This window comes from Simochromis diagramma, unplaced genomic scaffold (assembly GCF_900408965.1).
Source record: "Simochromis diagramma unplaced genomic scaffold, fSimDia1.1 OVJJ01000208.1, whole genome shotgun sequence".
Taxonomy (NCBI): Eukaryota; Metazoa; Chordata; class Actinopteri; order Cichliformes; family Cichlidae; genus Simochromis; species Simochromis diagramma.
The window spans coordinates 3,475,928-3,495,645 of record NW_024386789.1 but is presented as its reverse complement, the minus strand read 5'-3'; the positions used below and the strand labels follow the sequence as shown (position 1 = coordinate 3,495,645).

Sequence of the window (19,718 nt, the reverse complement as noted above, 5' to 3'; positions counted from 1 at the left end):
TTTGTCATATATAAATAAACACCCAGCACGCCCCTGCGGGCGGTTTATCCTTCAAGCTCGGGTCCTCTACCAGAGGCCTGGGAGCTTGAGGGTCCTGCGCAGTATCTTAGCTGTTCCCAGGACTGCGCTCTTCTGGACAGAGATCTCCGATGTTATTCCCGGGATCTGCTGGAGCCACTCGCCTAGCTTGGGAGTCACCGCACCTAGTGCTCCGATTACCACGGGGACCACCATTACCTTCACCCTCCACATCCTCTCGAGCTCTTCTCTGAGCCCTTGGTATTTCTCCAGCTTCTCGTGTTCCTTCTTCCTGATATTGCTGTCATTCGGATATATATATATATATATATATATATATATATATATATATATATATATATATATGTACACACTAGTGATTAAATAAAGAAAATCTTAAATAGGAATGTGACGGGGGGGGGGGGGGCAGATGGGATATTGCACAGTGGCAGGAATGAGCAGCAGTACAGACTGAACAGTACAAAAGGTTTTCTTTTGTGGCAGTTGTTACAGTATTGCACTTTTTAAAAAATATATAAATATCAATAAAGTGGAGTGACCAGTGCAGATTAAACAGAGTACTTGTAAAGCAGACAGACTCCTGTAACGTCTGCCAGACGGTAATAAGGAGAAGAGCTTATGTGCTGGGTGGCTGTGCTCCTTGATGATGCTGTGTGCTTTACGGTGAAGATAAATGTCCTGAATGACAGGAAGCCTCATGCCAGTGATGTGCTCTGCTGCCTTCACTACCCTCTGTAGTGATTTACGGCTGCTGGCAGAGCAGCTTCTGTACCAAACTGTAATGCAGCTCGTCAGCAAGCTCTCAATTGCACACCTGTAGAAATTTGAGGTGATTTTGGCGTTCATGCCAACTTATTCGTCTCCAGGTTTGTATTATCAGCAACCCACAGATCAGAATCTGTTCAGTAGCAACAATCCCACAGCATGAATATACCCTATATATAATTAATATATAGTTATTATGCTTTATAAATACCGCAACTAGGTGACTACACAAACCAACATGAACTCCTCCTCCACACAGGTCTTATCCAATAAGCTGTGAAGAGGGCGTGGAGAAGTAATGTTTACTTCTGTCTTGTAAGAAGTGGGACAGATGCACGCTGCACCCGTGACACACTTGGATATAGAGACACACCAATGAGCCACTGCAACACAGTGAGCAGGAAGACTACAGCAAGGTAAGCACAGAATTCCTGCTGGGAATGACACAGTCCTGTTGCACTGCCTGTTATATATGTGCTAAGATAAAAGATCTGGTCATATTTAACGGAACGATTCACGGCAAGCGTTATGAAGTAGGCAGCATTCCTTCATGAGGAAATGGATCAGATTCAGGTACATGCGTACATTTTCAGTAGTTTTAAACGTGCCTTCATTATTGCTGTGGCAGTCCATTGGCACCATACCTGTCCTTACATAGACTGACAAAGGAGCTGCTCAAACTCGGTGCTCCGGATGATGATGATGATGCATTTAGAGTAATGTAGGGTAAGGCCCAATTAAAATGAGACTAGCTCCAGACTAACTAATCTAAATTAATGGCACTCATCTCCTGCACCTGTTTGCAAAGCGGTAACCAGCTGTTCCCTGCAGGCATTAACCATGAGAGTTAACAACTCAAGATGTGTAGTTTTTAGCAAATAAAGACTCTGGTTATGGTTTGGGTCGTTAACTGTATGTTATTACAGGGTATAATAAGTCTGCTACTCATATTATTTTGTAAACAAGGGTACATTTCAGAGAGGCAAACGCTGCCATTGAGGCATGTGATTGTGCATTTGGTAAACAGTTTGAATAAGATTAGATTCGATGTTTGAAAAAGCACACACAGTCTGGTGATGTTCTGGTTATTGCATTTGTAATTACAGTGTTTTTAACGAGTAAAGCTAACTAAGAATGAAAACAGTGTTGTTGACAGCTTCATTTGTAATTGACTGCAGTCAGCTATTATTGTAGTCTCAATAGTGTGCGCGAATTTTATAGCTGTTTACTGGCTGCCACTCCCTGAGCCTGTTTCTGCCAGTTTCCAGCCTGTTTTCCTCCTCACTGTTGCCAAGTTCTTGCTCAAACGTGGTCATATCCTTGTTGGAATCTTTACGTTACAGCTTGAGACGACTAGTGTTGTGATTTGGCGCCATATAAATAAAACTGAATTGAATTATTGCTCTGTTAACAGCCAAAATCACATGATACAAATGATATAGGTTTCTTATTTTAGCTGTAGGTCAGGTGACCCTGGGAGTCCTGTGAAGCATGGGGGTCAGCTTTAAAAAGTCAAAGGCGTGCATGAAAACACATCCTGTTGCTAACTGTGGCATATGGGACAGATGGAAATAGAGAAGCTGACACACAAAGATCATTCGAGGTGACTAGAAAGGCTTCCTCACAGTAAATCGTGCAGCTTGTCTCTAACTGTAATATCATATATGGAAGTGAAAAATAAGGTCAGCAAATAAAACAGCTGAACTGACAGAGAGTAGTTTGGATTGACCTACTTTCAGTTGCCCTGCAGGTTTGTTAGAAACTGGTGAAATATGATAGCAGTGAGAGGTGGTTCAGACATGTTTTTGGGCCTGGGCCTTATTTTGCAGTTAAATTTAGATAAGTCAGTATGCTGCTTATTCCTAGACGACCCTCACCAGATTTTATACAAGGGGGGAGGGGGGGCTTTGTATTAACTAAAGTGTCATATAATTATATAGTGTTGTATTAAGTTGACACGGCCCTGAAAAATAAAGGCATTAGACTACGTGTCCTTGGGGAGTGGAATGCTGTAGACTCTCGCTCATGCTTGCCTGGGAAAAAGTAGATAACAGGGGACCATCTTCTAGTGAAAAGTTGCTGAAACGCTGTTGTTTAGACTTGAATGAGAGAGCTGGTAATAAAACTGTTAGGGGCACACCACCATTTTGAGATCCGCGGCAATGTGTCATGCAGGAAGCGTCTCTCTTCTAGAAGTATTGTGTAAGAGAATAAAAGTGTGAAATGATACTGAGCAGTGTGTTGTCTTCCATCGGATGCCTATGAGGAATCAAAAGAACTCGGTGAAGTGTTGATATTTAACAAGTACACGTACAGTGCTAAGCAGGAGTTTAGCAGTGACTGCACTTGACATAAATAAGAAATACGTGGCCTCCTGTACTTGTGCCAGCTGGTCATCAGGTGCTGGGTTGGCTTTCCACAGAACTGCAATGCTAAGAAGAGGCAGAAACGGACGGGCTCGGCACTTGGCCTGGGGTCAAACCTGGCAAGAGACAGATGCCATGGCTGTGATCCAGTCATCAGACAGAGAGGAACAGGAGGGTCGGACAGTCGCACAGGTGAGACTTTCCTGTTTGTGTTTACTGGAATATAATTGAAACTGGGCTAAATGGAAAAGTGGTTTCACTGGAAATGAAGAACCGTATCCCTGCAATGTGAAACAGAATAGTTCTATTTAGAGTAAGTACAGCTAGTTTTTCCACTTGGACTGTTCACTTTCTGGAATAGCAGTGTGTGAAATGTGGTCATGACATGACAGCATGCCCAGTACTTTTAAAGAATCTTCTAAGTTTACTTGCTTGTATGCATGACCTCACATCACTAGTGATAACCAGTGTTCAAAAACATAGCACACAAGTTCCCGTCTGGCTCTTTAGATTGCAAACTTTCCCCTTTTTTTTTCCATTCAGCCTTGGCAACCTATGTTGCTCTTTGATAGCAATTTGTTGTGATCCTGATTCAGCTCTACTGCTGGAGCTCACTGCCCCCCTGGACTAGGGCCACGTCCGTGGACTTACAGGATCCTGTTTGTAATGTTTGCGTCAACCAGATCAGTGACTTGGAGCCTGAGGTGGATTACCGGGCCGGTTTCCAGACTGTCTCTGAGGTGGTGGCATTGCCAAGCACAGTACCAGTGAAACGGGAGTCTTTCTTCCACTGTGACCCAGAGGAAGAGCTCAGTCCGCTTCTTGGCGTCATCAGTGACTGTCTCTATGGGGAGGAGGACAAAGGTGAGCAGAAGCTGATGAAAGACAGCATAAAGATGCATGTAAACAATATTATAATTTAGGCATGTTGTAGAGTCTTTATATGCTTACGGCTGTCTGTCGGGGAATATTAACACTATATTCATTCATATTCCAACTTCTGTGCATTGTAAAGGTGTGATTAGTGCCACAACAAGCTTTCACTATCAGTGTCATGTTTAAGGTTCAGGATGGTCAGAAATCAACATCTTCATTTATTTCCTTTGCAAACTCATGAACAGAATAAGAAGGCTGAGAGTCACGTACACACCGATAGATCTAACACGCTCATGATAAGCAGCTGTAACATTTACCCATTAAGATGTTACCATCTGCAAATTATAATGAGCACAGCATATAGCGATGCCATGAAGTTTAAAGCTATTTGATCACAGATCCCTCAAAACTGCATGATGAACAGCCTTAAAGTGGCGGTAGATGAAAAGCCAAGAAACGTCGGTGTGCTTCGTTTTTGGAAGAACATCTGGCATAACTGCTCGTGCATGGCGTGTGTCCAGGTTTTGACTGGGTGTGGGATGACCACTGTAAGTCCTCTGGAGCCTTTCTGAGCTGTGACAACAGGAAGGTGAGCTTTCACTCAGACTACAGCTGCGGCACCGCTGCAATCCGTGGCAACAAGGAGCTCGCAGACGGCCAACACTACTGGGAAATCAAGATGACCTCCCCTGTCTACGGGACAGATATGGTGCGTAAGAGAAGCTAAAAGAATACTAAAGTTGTAACAAAGTGACCTGAAAATGAACATTTTTAAAATGTTTGTTTTGTTTTGCTTTTCTGGTGTAGATGGTGGGAGTTGGAACTTCAGAGGTGAACCTGGAGAAGTTCAAGTACAACTTTGGCAGTCTGCTGGGCCATGATGAAGACAGCTGGGGGCTCTCCTACACCGGTGAGTTATCAGATATAATGACTTTGATTGATAAGAAAACAGTAAATAAAACAAAAATGTTTCTCTGTGTGTTCAAAGGTCTGTTCCAGCACAAAGGGGACAAAATAAAATTCTCTTCTCGGTTCGGTCAAGGCTCGATCATCGGAGTGCACCTGGATACGTGGCACGGCACCCTCACCTTCTACAAGAACCGGCACTGCATAGGTTTGTGTTTTCCTGCGTTTTAAGGATAAGTAGAAGCTTTATTTGTCGGTTGCAGTTGCCTGCAGCTGAAATGACAGACCTACTCGACCATACATACAACACATACAATATACAAACACTGGGGAGACAGGTCAGGCTAGGCAGCAAAAAAAAGGGATGGACAGTGAGATGTGTAACACATAGGGGCAATTCAGGAGAAAAAAAATGGTTTCTGCTCATGATGACTTCCAACAAGTGAGTCATCATGAGGAGAAAACAAAAACCTCCACAGCACATAAAGAAGCACAGATATCATCACACTGTAACACCATGAAACACAGATAAGCAACATAAGTGGGGAGGGTGGGTGCACCGATGTACACAGTGGTCATGGTCACTGCGATTACTCGCGCCTCCAGCTGAGCCGCTGTCTCCATCGGGTGGGAGGTAAGCATGGGAGGAGGCGTTGGATCCGTGGAAGGGAGTGTGGTGAGTGCACGTCAGTATCAGTGTGCATGTGTGCGTGTCGGGGTGTGTGTCCTGAGTTCAGCTTGAGAAAGTGTCCTTTCGCCTGTTAGGCCAAGATCAACAGTCCGCAGCCTACGCAGGTGGCCTTGAGGAATAGGGCAGAGAGTCAGGTCGTTCTCGTTATCATATCTCTTGGAAGCATGTTGTTGTTCTCCTCGGCGTCAACCTTCAAGTAGCTGGCGCCATCGGGGGGTGGGGGTATAGCCACATTAGAGATGTAGGTAACTGGTTTAGGGCGAACGGACTGCATCCATTTTTCAGTTAGTTACGTTTGTCTGCATATTCTAATAATCCCAATGGGCTCTGCCTGTCCTGCCAACAGGTGTGGCTGCAACAAGGTTACACAACAAGAAGTTGTACCCCATGGTGTGCTCCACAGCAGCCAAGAGCAGCATGAAGGTGATGCAGGCCTGCTATACACCCACCTCCCTGCAGTACCTTTGCTGTGCAAGGCTGCGCCAAATGTTGCCGTGTTGCCCAGACCTGTTTAATGCCCTGGATCTGCCCCCCGGCCTGCGTGTCCTCCTCCACATACAGCTGGGACTGGGTCTTCAGCCTCAGCAGCAGCCCCGAACCCTCAGAGGAGCAGGAGGATTTCGGCAAGACGAGCCTGCCTTCGAGCCCCTGCCCCAACCTGAGCCCGGTGTCCAGTGCCTGTGCCTCCCCCAGCCCCTGCACCAGTCCGATTCCCAACACGGACCCTTACCCGTCACCTCAAACTCATTCCAGCGCTTGCTCCTGTCCCCCAACTCCTCCCAGCAGCGACTACGAGAGCTGCTGCTCCGAGCCGGAAGATTATCAGTGCAAAAGGTGCCGTTGGACTTGACCACGTGGTCCAGCGGAGGAGATGTTTGACAAAAAAGAAAGAAAGAAAATTGGCACACAGCTTTTCTACCGTTGCCACAAATTTCTCCTTTTGTTGATCACAGAGAGATATTTTAGCCAACATTTGAGTGGATCGTTGCTTATTTGTTTGCTATGTAACAAGTATTTGTCTTCCACATAATGTTGAAATGAACAAGAACAAAGACTGTGTGTGTGAGAGAGCGTGTGTGTGTGTGTGTGCGCGCGAGTGAGAGATGAGGCCTGCTGCCATTTAAAGAGGTTAGACTCAGAGAGAGAAGAGGCAAACAAAAGGTAAACTTCTAGAAAGCCGTAGACTCTGGAAGGAACAGAGGTGCTTTTTGATACTGTGAAATCGACTTTTTGTAAACGTGTTTTGTAATCGCCATTTTGCTTAAATGTCAAAGGTAGCTCTCCACTGCACTCTGCAGTTTTTTTTTTGTTTCATTTTCTATTTCCAGTTTTTGCTACTTTTCTTTATGGATTTTCTTACTCAGGTTCATTCTTTAAAATAAAACCAAAAAACTAGAAAGTGCCTGCTTCAGCTTATTTATTCTACAAAGATTCATACATATACATACAATTTATGCAGCTTATATATCTCCTATTTATACACAAAAAGCTGTGCTGAAAAACAGTCATCACATTATTCCCGGTACTCCAGATTATATTCTGGTAATCTATACATTTAATCTGCAGGAGTTAAAATGAGAAGAAAAAGTGCTTTTCCTGGAAAGTAAATCTCAAATCCAAGGCATATTTTTAACTTGTAAACATCAACATTAACATATTAGCAGCCAAGTGGAGACAGAGCATTATCAGAAACCAGATTCGTCCTCGCTGATGTCTCCCGGTCTTCTTGCTCTCAGATTAGTCCAGGACCAGCTGGGGGTTGTGGGCTGTGAGGCAGCGATAGACTCGGGCTGAAATCTCCGGTCCCACGCGTCTCTCTGTGCCTCCGCTTTTCGCCGAGAGGCCCGCGAGCAGCCCTTTTCTGTCCTCCTCTGACCCCAAGCTGTTATAAGCCTAAAATGAACAGAACATATTACAGAAGAAGAGTTTTTCTTCACGCAAACCTTATCAGACCACAGCGTCTCCTCACCTGTAGCAGCAGCTGGGGAGATGGATAGGACGTGGTCACAGCAGAGGCCACAGCAGGGCTGACTCTGTTCAGCTGCTGGATCTGCCTGCTCCAGACCTGAATCAGGCCGGAGCCATCCTTCTCTACCCGAACCCCACTGGCCCATGAGCCATCCACGCAAAAGGGCAGTTCTGCTCCCTCTGTCAGGAGTCTGCAAGAGCACAAAGTGGAGGTTTCATTAATTCACAGTCAGCCGCTATACTGTCTATGTCAGGGCACAGAACTGTGGCATACTTGAAAGGGCGTTTGGACAAAGCTTTGGTGACAGCACAAACATGATCAGTGACCTCCTGCCAGCTATCCAGGAAAACCACGGAGATATTTTTGTAGAGCTGTAGATACACGAGAACCTGGAGATGAAAGCGTTTCAAAAAGAGAGAGAGAGAGAAAGCTATTTGTTATCCATCAAGCTTTTTTGAAGATGTATACGAGTTCAAGATTCAAAGTGTTTATTGTCATGTGTACAGAAGAAATAGCATCTCTCTGTGCAATGAAATTCTTCCTTTGCTGTCCATACACAAATGCCAAGTTAGATAGGGTTGAAGGAATAAGACCAATAAGGATAAAAATAATGAAAGATAAATAAATAAGTACAAAAATAAGTAAGTGAAGACAAGTGAGGTACGCAGATGTTGATGTAAATGGATGTACAAAGGAGCTTAATGTACAAAATGAACTTAGTGTGCAAAGTGTCCTGATGTGCAAATTGCAGTTGACGTAGGTCAGCTGTGTGAGTTGTGTGTACATGTGATAAAATCAGGAAGTAAGAATCGCAAATCCTTGAAAGAAAGACATAGATTCAAAGCAAACTGACCTCCTCAATGTCCAGATGATCCATCCCCAATTTGTATTGGAGAGGCACACTGTGGGCGTTTGACCTGTTGGTAAACAATAGATCGTCATACAGTTTCCGCACTTTACTTATAATCAGAAAGTGGAGAAGTGAAGGAGCCACTGGGTAACAGAGGAAGTTAAGTATTCCCAGTTAAGCTGACCTGTAATCTGGCTCAGAGTCTGTCACTAACAGAGTGACCACCTTCTTGCCATCACGGTTGAGAAACTCCAAAATCGGACTCCAGAAAGACCCCACCCCCGTCTCCACTGCTTGGCTGTGGATAATCTGCGGAGTGGCAGAGCGCAGTGTGAGTTCGAGGAGCCACAGCTCCTTCATACAGTCAATGACACCATTACAACAGCTCAAAGGACTGCTTACTCTATTCACAGAGATCACTACATCCATGAAATCAGCCAGACTCAGGACCAGAAGCACCTGCTCTTCCTCCTCCACCACTGAGACCATGCCACCTTCTCCCTGCTAAAGCCAAAACAGTAATCCCTCACGGGAATCAACAAAAATGTAGCAAATTGCTAAATCTAGATTGAGTGAGCTGCCTACCTGAGGTAAATCTTGGGTCCAGGCGATGCTGCCAACGAGCTGCTCGCTCTTGATGCTGAACTTCCAGTCAAGGGAAACCAGAGTGTCCAGCAGGACGTCTGAGCCATCCTGCTGCAGAAGAACTGAAGAAAAATACAAAACAACACAGCAATTTGTGCGTTTTTGTGCATTATAAAGCCCACTGCCATCTCCGCAGAAGTCATAGTCAAGGAAAATGACATTTTTAAGGTGGTGCCTTTTAGGCTGGAAACAACAGCCATTACTTAAACAGTACTTAGGTAATGGTTCTTAAAGATTTAGACAGGCCCTTGCAAGGAGCATTGAGTCACTGATGTGTGAACGTAGACCAGGATGGAAATGCAAGACTGCAGTTTGACTTTGCTGCACTTTTTCCCCCTTAAATTCAAACTGGACATCTTGTTATTGGTAATGACTGTGGAGTGGGGGCGTGAACGCTTTTGAGCTTATGCAGGGTGTTGAAGAAGTAAAGATGCCGTGGAAAACTGTATCGTAAACTAGAAATACAGAAAATACTCTTTAAGAGACAGGGATGGGATCATACATGGCACAAATACAGTCAACACAAAAGAGATCATACCCGTGTCATTTTACATCTGCACATATTTATTTATTTTTTAAAGTTGGCCCCAAATTGTAGTTGTAAAGTTAATTTCCGGCGACACCTGAAGGCATCCCTGTGTCCGTGTGTACCTGGGTGTATGCAGACAGTGATGCATTTGAGGCAATTTTCTGGCCGGAGACTCTTGAGGGTCTTGGCTGCCTCTCTCCTCCTCTGCTGCTCCTGTCTCCTCTCCTCCTGCTCCTGGGCTCTGGCCGCTCTCTGTTTCTCTCTCGCCTCCTTCCTCTCCTTCACTTTCCGCCTGTCCTCTTCTATTTCCTCCTTACTGCGACGTTTCCTGGCAGGACTCGGTGTACCGGACCCACTTGCTGCTGGAGGAGCCAGAGCAGCAGACCCCCCCCTATTTGCTGCTGAATTGTGTGAACCCTGCTCCTGCTTTTCTGTGCTGGCTGTCTGGATGCTGTTATCGCTGCCCAAACCGGGTTTTGTTTCAGCGTCGCTGTCCTCAGACTCAGAGATTTCCCACGTTTTAGCTCTCCGTAACAAAGACATCTCACATGTTAGAGACACAGCCGAAGTCCTTATTTGTAAAACCCTGAAAAAAACTTGGGAATATCTGAGTGGTACTGCATTGTTTGTATAAGCCCACGATGGTGTTCGATGAGGGACAAATCACCCAAAACTCGCGATACTTAGTACTGATGGGATTTCCAGCTCTTTTTAGAGAACCGACTCTTTCGGCTCGACTCACTAAAAAGATTCGACTCTTTCGGTTCCCAGCCGACTCTTCAGGTTGTTTTGTTGGTTTAATTAATTTATTATTAACAACAATACAAAATTATGCTCAAAAGGAATTACTATTGTAAAAAAAAAGTGGTTTTATTTATATATGTTTATATATAAATATATACGGTGGTCCCTTGAGACAAAGCACTATAAACTCCAAAGCATGTACAAACTCAAAAACACATTTCTAGCATTAACTGAACTTCCAAAACAGAGCTACCTAGATCACTTAAATTACACAATTGAAAGCATATGTGTATTGTTTGTGTATTTATACACAAGCACTCATATATATTCAAATAATTCAAAAAAAATGTTCATTTACCTGTTACTACCACACACCAAATCCGGTTGTTGGTACTTCCTGGCTTGTGTAACCACTAGGATCCTAGCATCCTAGAGCACTTCTGTTGTGTTTTGTACGTGTTTTGGAGTTTTTATGTGTTTTGGTGTTTGTACATACTTCGGAATTTTTACGTATTTTGGAGTTTTGACGTGTTTTGGAGTTTTTAGTACTTCGGGGTTTGTACATGCTTTGTCTCTAGCGACCACCGTAAATATACTTTAATTTATTCACTCCACATAAAATGTAATAAATAAATCTTATAATACTAAAAACAACTATTTACATTTCTACTTTTAACCATTTAAATTTTCAGCTTTTTCCTGTGAAACAAATTTAAAGTGAAACAACACAAAACACTGCAAACCACAACACAATTAAATATAAATTAAAATATGAAAACAAAAAGAGCATGCACATTCTCTGTCATATGGGCCTGCATGAATAAACTTTCAGAATCCTTTATCTTCCGCAACTGAAAATAGTTGTGGATGATTACTATACCTTTCTAATGTGACGACGTTGTCCCTGGCTCTCTTTCTCTCTCTTTCCCTCCTGCTCTGTTCCTGTGCTACTGCCTGTAATAACCCCCTCTTCCCAGCGAAGGAGGTGACCTAGCGAATAAATAAGTGGTGTACTGCAAATTTGGGTATTAAGTTGTTTAAATGTACTTACAAAAATAAATGGCCAACATCAAACCATAATCAGTCCAATGAGCAGTACAGAACCCTGATTGTAATTTATATAGTGTTTTATTTCTCCAGGACACCTGTAAGTTAATTAGCAACAAACACAGTGAAGGATATGATTTTTGACGCTGTTTCTACAACTAAAACGATGGCGCAGCCGGCGGAAAAAGGTACGTCTCACTGCAAAGTTAATTATTAAAAACACAGCAAGTCAGCACAGATTACTGATACGAACCAGACCTCTGCTTGTAACCCTGAACACGCTTCCCTAAAATCTCAGCATTTTGTACTTCCACTAGGATTACAGAATTACATACTTTTTTCTCCTTAAAAACAAGCTAAAAACCAAAACGTGCCGGGTCGCACAATAGCGCTTTGTTGAAAGCCAAAAATGTCCTCAGACATAAAGACAAGTATTTGTTATATTGATCTGAGGCTGCTGCATTTTTAAATCACCTGATGTTGTCCTTTCTTTATTGTGCTTCACTGTCTTGCAGCATACTATCGCTTTGTGGTGCTCTTCTTTAACTGTCTGCTGACCTTTGGGTCCTACTTTTGCTTCGACATTCCCAGTGTGTTACAGGATCAGTTCCAAGGGGTGAGCAAGAGGCAGCGCTGCTTACAGATCGCATCAATATTGCACGACTTGATTATCAGGAAGGAAAGACTGATGTTGTTTTTAATGTTTGACTGTTGTTTTTTGACAGAACCTGACATGTCCCAATGCGACGGTGATCAACGGGACAGTGGACTGTGTGGAGGGACTGGGGATGACCCCTCAGCAGTACAATCTTCTCTATGCCATCTATGCTTGGACGTGAGCACGTTAATGCATTGATTTCACTGTGAAAATGCAGAAAAGTGGCTTATCAATGAGAAGCTTCTCTCTGTTATCAACAGGAATGCAGTAGTGGTGATCCTGGCTGGATTCCTGATTGACAAATTAGGAAATCGCTGTAAGTTTTGTTTTATGTTTTCTCTCTGCATGGTCTGCAGTTGTTTTTAATCTACTGACAGTAAAATGATGGTACAGCCATTTCTTTTGCTCCCCTTTGCAGTCGGTGTGTTTCTCTTCTCTTTTCTCTGTGTTTTGGGCTCATCGCTGTTTGCTCTCGGCTCCCACTTCAAGGGATCTCCCTACTTGCTGCCGCTAATGCTCATAGGCCGTCTGCTGTTTGGATCAGGCAATGGATCTCTGACTAGTAAGTTCCCCTCATGTATATGAACAAATATTCTCTGCAGCGTTGCCTTTGAGGAGCATTTCTTAACCGCTCAGTTACCTTTCTCCTTCTTCATTAGTTGTTCAGAAACGCATCACAACCTTCTGGTTCAAAGGGAAGGAGTTGGCTTTGGCTTTCAGCCTGACCGTGGCCTTCTCACGGCTGGGCTCGGTGTTGAACTTCTTCCTCACGCAGAAGTTTGAAGAAAAATATGGCATGCAGTGGACACTCTGGGGTGGTAGGTGACGAATGCGAAGAAATCTCAAGGATTATGGTGTGGTGCCATGTGACCTGGGTTTCTTATGTTATTGTTTCTTAGGCGCACTGTTGTGTGTGCTGGGCTTCACTTCTGCTGTCATTGTCAGCACCTTGGACAAGATTGGAGTGAGACAGCTGGGTCTCGATGGAGCCATCCAAGAAGAGTCTCGCAAAGTGGTACGATCAATATCCTTTAATAATAACAACATGCATACATAACACTGAAGATTAAAACCTTAATTTTTCAGTATTATGGACACACTAGTGATCTGTGTGGGGAACATGATTTATTGTTGTGTGTTTTTATGTGTAGAGGATTCAGGATGTGAAGCTCCTGTCAGTAAGATACTGGCTGCTGGTTCTCACCATCATGTTCTTCTACAACGGCATCTTCCCCTTCATTGCTGATGCAAGGTAGAGTTCTCAACATAAAGTGTGAGCATAAAGACTTGTACATGCAGAGCTGCTTTCAGAGTAATCCGTGAAACTTAAACCTGCATTCCTCTAAATGCAGCAGCACATATTGCAAGTGCAAGTGATACTAGTGTCACAAACATTTACATCTGTCTTCTTTTTTTTTTCCATATCCCAGCAAGTTCATCCAGGATAAGTACAGCTACTACAGCCAGAAGGAGGCAGCTTATATTGTGGGAGCAGTCTATGACAGCTTAGTGGTCCTCTCAGCCATCGTGGGCATTCTCATTGTACGTATCTTTAATTTCAACCCAAATCTTATTCCTGTCTTCAATTCAATTTTATTCATACTGCACCAGATCAAAACAACTGTCCCTGTAGGGTGCTTTATATGGTATGCTAAGACCCCCCATGAGCAAGGACTTTGTGACAGTGGGAAGAAAAACTCCCTTTTAATAGGAATAAACCTTCATCAGGTACAGGAGGAATCTTGAAACACTCTCGCTGTCATGCGTTTCAGGATTATGTGGGTCTGCGGGGAGTTTTTGCATTGGCGAGCGCCGTCTTCACGCTGCCCGTGTTTGGACTCCTGGCTTTCACTTTTGTCCCTCCTCTGGTTTCAACCATATGGCTGGGAGTCACCTACTCCTTTGCTGCTGTGAGTGCGGATTTTTTTTTAAATTCATTTTTGATAAATAAAATCTTAGACGTCAGAGTTAAAATGGTAAATTATTACAATGAATTAATGTATTTTCTAGTATGTTAAACTTGTTGCTGCCTGTGTGGCATTCCAGGCCAGCATGTGGCCGTCTATTCCCCTTGTCGTACCTCAGGCAACTCTGGGAACTGCCACCGGCCTGGCCACCTCCGTACAGATGTTTGGGGTCGGGATCTCCAATCTCATTGTTGGACAGATACTAGGCACCAAGTCCAGGTGGGGAGTACCTGACATTAGAATCTCATTGCAGTGCACTTGTTTAGAAGGTTCCATGAAAGCTGAGCTGGCAGCAATCGCTTCAGAGTGTTGGGTCAGAACATTTGTTAATGTTCACATGAGTGTGGAACAAAACAGGCAGAGTCCAAGTTGTCGTTCTTCATATTTAAAATTGAGAAGTGTGTGTGTGTGTGTGTGTGTGTGTGCAAAGCATAATAATGCAAACCAGTTACACTTCAAATTACATCATACACATAAAGATACAGCTGAGCTGTACTCAAATGCAGTATATAAATAAATAAGCTGGCATATTACTTCAGACTGGTTATGTAAACCTAAAGTCAGATAATATGAATTAACACACCACATACAGCTATGCAATGAAAGCAACTTCACACTATTTAACATCCAGTACACAGAGCACAGAAACAACAAATCTCCTTGCTAGAAGCTAGTCAGTAATAAAATCTGTTATTCAATTCAATTCAATTCAATTTTATTTATATAGCGCCAAATCACAACAAAAGTCGCCTCAAGGCGCTTCATAGATACAGAGAAAAACCCAACAATCATATGACCCCCTATGAGCAAGCACTTTGGCGACAGTGGGAAGGAAAAACTCCCTTTTAACAGGAAGAAACCTCCGGCAGAACCAGGCTCAGGGAGGGGCGGGGCCATCTGCTGCGACCGGTTGGGGTGAGAGAAGGAAGACAGGATAAAGACATGCTGTGGAAGAGAGACAGAGGTTAATAACAGATATGATTCAATGCAGAGAGGTCTATTAATACATAGTGAGTGAGAAAGGTGACTGGAAAGGAAAAACTCAATGCATCATGGGAATCCCCCGGCAGCCTACATCTATTGCAGCATAACTAAGGGAGGATTCAGGGTCACCTGGTCCAGCCCTAACTATATGCTTTAGCAAAAAGGAAAGTTTTAAGCCTAATCTTAAAAGTAGAGATAGTGTCTGTCTCCCGAATCCAAACTGGAAGCTGGTTCCACAGAAGAGGGGCCTGAAAACTGAAGACTCTCCCTCCCATTCTACTTTTAAATACTCTAGGAACAACAAGTAGGCCTGCAGAGCGAGAGCGAAGTGCTCTAATAGGGTGATATGGTACTACAAGGTCATTGAGATAAGATGGGGCCTGATTATTTAAGACCTTGTATGTGAGGAGCAGGATTTTGAATTCAATTCTGGATTTAACAGGAAGCCAATGAAGGGAAGCCAAAACAGGAGAAATATGCTCTCTCTTTCTAGTCCCTTTCAGGACTCTTGCTGCAGCATTTTGGATTAACTGAAGGCTTTTCAGCGAGTTTTTTGGACATCCTGATAATAATGAATTACAGTAGTCCAGCCTGGAAGTAATAAATGCATGAACTAGTTTTTCAGCGTCACTCTGAGACAGGATATTTCTAATTTTAGAGATGTTGCGCAAATGGAAGACATATTTGTTTAATATGTGCGTTGAAGGACATGTCCTGGTCAAAAATGACTCCAAGGTTCCTCACCGCGTTACTGGAGGCCAAGGTAATGCCATCCAGAGTAAGAATCTGGTTAGATACCATATTTCTAAGATTTTCAGGGCCGAGTACAATAACCTCAGTTTTATCTGAATTAAGAAGCAGAAAGTTAGCGGCCATCCAGGTCTTTATGTCTTTAAGACATTCCTGCAGTTTAACTAATTGGTGTGTGTCATCTGGCTTCATGGACAGATAGAGCTGGGTGTCATCAGCATAGCAGTGAAAATGTATGCTATGTCTTCTAATGATGCTGCCTAAGGGAAGCATGTATAATGTAAACAGAATTGGTCCTAGCACTGAACCCTGTGGAACTCCATAATTAACCTCAGTGTGTGAAGAGGACTCTCCATTTACATGCACAAATTGGAGTCTATTAGATAGATATGATACAAACCACTGCAGTGCAGTACCTGTAATACCTACAGCATGTTCTAATCGCTCTAATAGGATATTATGGTCAACAGTATCGAACGCTGCACTAAGGTCTAGCAGGACAAGCACAGAGATGAGTCCACTGTCAGAGGCCATAAGAAGATCATTTGTAACCTTCACTAAAGCTGTTTCTGTGCTGTGCTGAGCTCTGAAACCTGACTGAAACTCTTCAAATAAACCATTCCTCTGCAGATGATCTGTTAGCTGTTTGACAACTACTCTTTCAAGGATTTTTGATATGAAAGGAAGGTTGGAGATTGGCCTATAATTAGCTAAGACTGCTGGGTCTAGAGATGGCTTTTTGAGTAAAGGTTTAACTACAGCCAGCTTGAAGGCCTGTGGTACATAGCCGATCATTAGAGATAGGTTGATCATATTTAAGATCGAAGAATTAATTAATGGCAGGACTTCTTTGAGCAGTTTTGTAGGAATGGGGTCTAAAAGACAGGTTGATGGTTTGGAGGAAGTAATTATTGAAGTTAACTCAGAAAGATCAATTGGAGAAAAAGAGTCTAACTTAACATCAATAGTACTAAGAGTAGCTGTAGATAATATTACATCTGTGGGATGATTATTGGTAACTTTTTCTCTAATGATAAAAAATTTTCTTTGTGAAGAAGTTCATGAAGTCATTACTAGTTAACGTTAAAGGGATGGTTGGCTCAAAAGAGCTCTGACTTTTTGTCAGCCTGGCTACAGTGCTGAAGAGAAACCTGGGGTTGTTCTTATTTACTTCAATCAGTGATGAATAGTACGATGTTCTGGCTTTGCGGAGGGCTTTCTTATAAAGCAGCAAACTATTTCTCCAGGCTAAATGATGATCCTCTAGATTTGTGACACGCCATTTCCTCTCCAGATTACGAGTCATCTGCTTTAGGGTACGTGTTTGAGAATTATACCACGGAGTCAGGTACTTCTGATTTGAGGCCTTAGTTTTCACAGGAGCTACAGTATCCAGAGTCGTACGTAGTGAGGAGGTGAAATTATTAACAAGATAATCAACCTCTGTTGGGGTAGCGTTCAGATAGCTGCTCTGCTCTGTGTTGGTACAGGGCATTGAAGATGATAACAGTGGGTGGATTATATTCTTAAACTTAGTTACAGCACTTTCAGAAAGACATCTACTTTGATAAAGTCTACTCTTCACTGCTGTGTAATCAATTATTGTAAAAGTAAATGTTATCAGGAAATGATCAGACAGGAGAGGGTTTTCAGGAAACACTGTTAAATGTTCAGTTTCTGTGTCATATGTTAAAACAAGATCTAGAGTGTGATTAAAGTGGTGGGTGGGTTCTTTTACATTTTGAGAGAAGCCAATTGAGTCTAATAACAGATTAAATGCCATGTTGAGGCTGTCATTTTTAGCATCTACATGGATGTTAAAATCACCCACAATAATTATTTTTATCTGAGCTCAGAACTAAATCAGATAAAAAGTCTGAGAAATCAGACAGAAACTCTGTGTAAGGCCCAGGTGGACGATAGATAAGACTGGTAACTGAGTTTCACAGCTGGGGTGGACAATGTTAAGCATCAGGCTTTCAAATGAATTAAAAGTCTGTCTTGGTCTTTCATTAATTAATAGGCTGGTGTGAAAAATTGCTGCCACACCGCCCCCTCGGCCTGTGCTTCGAGATTTCTGGTAGTTAGAATGACTCGGGGGTGTTGACTCATTTAAACTAACATAATCATCCTGCTGCAACCAGGTTTCTGTAAGGCAGAGTAAATCAATTTGTTGATCAATTATTAAGTCATGTACTAACAGAGACTTGGAGGAGAGAGACCTAATATTTAATAATCCACATTTCACTGTTTTACTCTTTGGTTCAGATGTGGATACTGTATTGTTCTTTCTTTGTAATTGTTTATGTTTAAGATGTTTGTTGCTGGTTTTTAGTTTGTTTTTTGTCTTTTTGGAAGCTGACACAGTCTCTATGGAGATGGGTTTTTGGGGGGGTAGCAGGAGGAGAGAAGCTGCAGAGAGGCGTGTAAGACTGCAACTCTGCTTCCTGGTCCCAACTCTGGATAGTCATATTTTGGGGGGTTTAATAAATTTGTCCATATTTCTAGAAATGAGAGCTGCTCCATCCAAAGTGGGATGGATGCCGTCTCTCCTAACAAGACCAGGTTATGTTAGCGAACTGCCACTTATGCATAACCTCATTTAAACAGAAGCACAAAGAACTGCTCATATGTCATCAAACACGCTAAACATGGCTAAACAAAAACATGACTAAGTGAAGTACATCTTTAAACATACGGTCTCATGAGCACACGCACTGTCAGTTGTTTAGCTGCTGTTTGTCTCTGAGATGAAGCTGCCCACATGCACACCTATGGTGCATTCAAGGGTGCATGGGAAATCCCACACACAACTCTACCTTTTTGTACAGCACTAATTGTCCTTCCAGTCTTGTTTAGCTCTGCAGTTTCTCCATTTGTGTTGCAGTGAAACTAAGATCCCGCTGTGGCGTTGGAAGAGGATGATGATCTTCATGTTGGCCAACACCATCAGCTGCATTGTGACCTCAGTGCTGCTTAACGTTGTTGATCACAGACAGGTCAGACATCTGAGGTTACCTCATTTGGTTACCTCATGACTTTATTTTCTCGAAACACTATCAGCAGAAAGTTAATGATGCCCCCCACCCTTACAGGACGGGATCCTCAACAAGACAACCAAGAAGTCAGGGCAGGCACAAGAAGGCTCCAAGAACTCAGGCGCAGAGAAACTTGAATTGAAAGCCGCTCACCCAGGCAGAGGAGAGGAAGAGCCAAATGAACAGACAAGGAAAAAGTGCACACTTTCTTTAGTAAAGTAGAAGTACAGATACCTGGGTTAAAATAAAATACTCAATTAAAAGTTGAACTACTGAAGCAAATTTTTTACCTAAACAAAAGTGAAAAAGTACAGGCTCTGAAATGTACTCAAAGTAGGCAAGTAAAAAGTTCTTGAAGGACAATTCTACTGAATTGTCCTTCAAGAACTGTTAAAATGACAATCAATCTAATTGAAACAGCTGCATGTTACGGATGTGGCCTCAAAGATTCGTAGTTTAGATTTAAAAGCACTTAATGTAATGAACTCAGTCATTTTCCATTCGTTCTGCAGTTTGTTCCAAGCTAAGGGTGCTAAATGAACAAAAGCTCTCTTACCAAATTCAGTTTGGGCAAATATACCATTTATACTGTCTTTACACTAGATATAATGTTGGAATTCAGTGAATGAATCTAAGCATCACTACTATAAAGGGACTGAGTAAGGTGCTGCTGAAATTGTCACGGTTCTGGGTCCGTTGGACCCAGTATTTTGAGTTCATTATGTTTTGGTACTTTTGCATCATGGATTTTCCTTTATGGTTCTCTGGTACTTGATGTTTCAGTTATCTTGGTGTTTTTTCTATATTATGATTTATGATTTGATACTGTTGTGATTACGATTATCATTTAGTAGCCTTTGGTCAGTGTCAAGTCTGTCTATTTCATGTCTGTGG

General features: G+C 42.8%; 3 protein-coding genes across 7 annotated transcripts; 2 read left to right on the top strand and 1 right to left on the bottom strand.

The window, feature by feature from the left end:
* The first annotated feature begins 1,107 nt into the window (after positions 1-1,107).
* Positions 1,108-8,019, top strand: LOC120728514 (SPRY domain-containing SOCS box protein 3-like). Of its 3 annotated transcripts, none has more exons than XM_040023484.1 (7): positions 1,108-1,220; positions 3,227-3,362; positions 3,767-4,034; positions 4,568-4,755; positions 4,854-4,956; positions 5,035-5,160; positions 5,990-8,019. In XM_040023484.1, the coding sequence occupies exons 1-7, from the start codon at positions 1,180-1,182 to the stop codon at positions 6,520-6,522; spliced, it is 1,395 nt and encodes a 464-aa protein (XP_039879418.1). In that variant the 5' UTR covers positions 1,108-1,179; the 3' UTR covers positions 6,523-8,019. The 3 variants fall into 3 exon arrangements, with proteins under 3 accessions (XP_039879418.1, XP_039879417.1, XP_039879419.1); XM_040023483.1 differs by having other exon boundaries at positions 1,118-1,220; positions 3,194-3,362; XM_040023485.1 differs by having other exon boundaries at positions 1,120-1,220; positions 3,194-3,362; positions 3,854-4,034.
* On the bottom strand, positions 7,044-10,682 carry LOC120728515 (probable crossover junction endonuclease EME2). Of its 2 annotated transcripts, none has more exons than XM_040023486.1 (8): positions 9,759-10,682; positions 9,048-9,169; positions 8,865-8,966; positions 8,647-8,771; positions 8,466-8,529; positions 7,886-8,001; positions 7,613-7,802; positions 7,044-7,536 (listed from the first exon to the last, which is right to left on the bottom strand). In XM_040023486.1, the coding sequence occupies exons 1-8, from the start codon at positions 10,177-10,179 to the stop codon at positions 7,381-7,383; spliced, it is 1,296 nt and encodes a 431-aa protein (XP_039879420.1). In that variant the 5' UTR covers positions 10,180-10,682; the 3' UTR covers positions 7,044-7,380. The 2 variants fall into 2 exon arrangements, with proteins under 2 accessions (XP_039879420.1, XP_039879421.1); XM_040023487.1 differs by having other exon boundaries at positions 8,865-8,963.
* Positions 10,683-11,276: 594 nt separating this feature from the next.
* Positions 11,277-19,087, top strand: LOC120728513 (major facilitator superfamily domain-containing protein 1-like). 2 transcript variants are annotated; one of them, XM_040023481.1, is made up of 14 exons: positions 11,279-11,405; positions 11,521-11,615; positions 11,943-12,043; positions 12,153-12,262; positions 12,346-12,401; positions 12,504-12,647; positions 12,745-12,903; positions 12,985-13,100; positions 13,237-13,337; positions 13,516-13,627; positions 13,858-13,995; positions 14,132-14,271; positions 18,674-18,785; positions 18,882-19,087. In XM_040023481.1, the coding sequence occupies exons 2-14, from the start codon at positions 11,561-11,563 to the stop codon at positions 19,044-19,046; spliced, it is 1,509 nt and encodes a 502-aa protein (XP_039879415.1). In that variant the 5' UTR covers positions 11,279-11,405; positions 11,521-11,560; the 3' UTR covers positions 19,047-19,087. The 2 variants fall into 2 exon arrangements, with proteins under 2 accessions (XP_039879416.1, XP_039879415.1); XM_040023482.1 differs by having other exon boundaries at positions 11,277-11,615.
* The last annotated feature ends 631 nt before the right edge of the window (positions 19,088-19,718 follow it).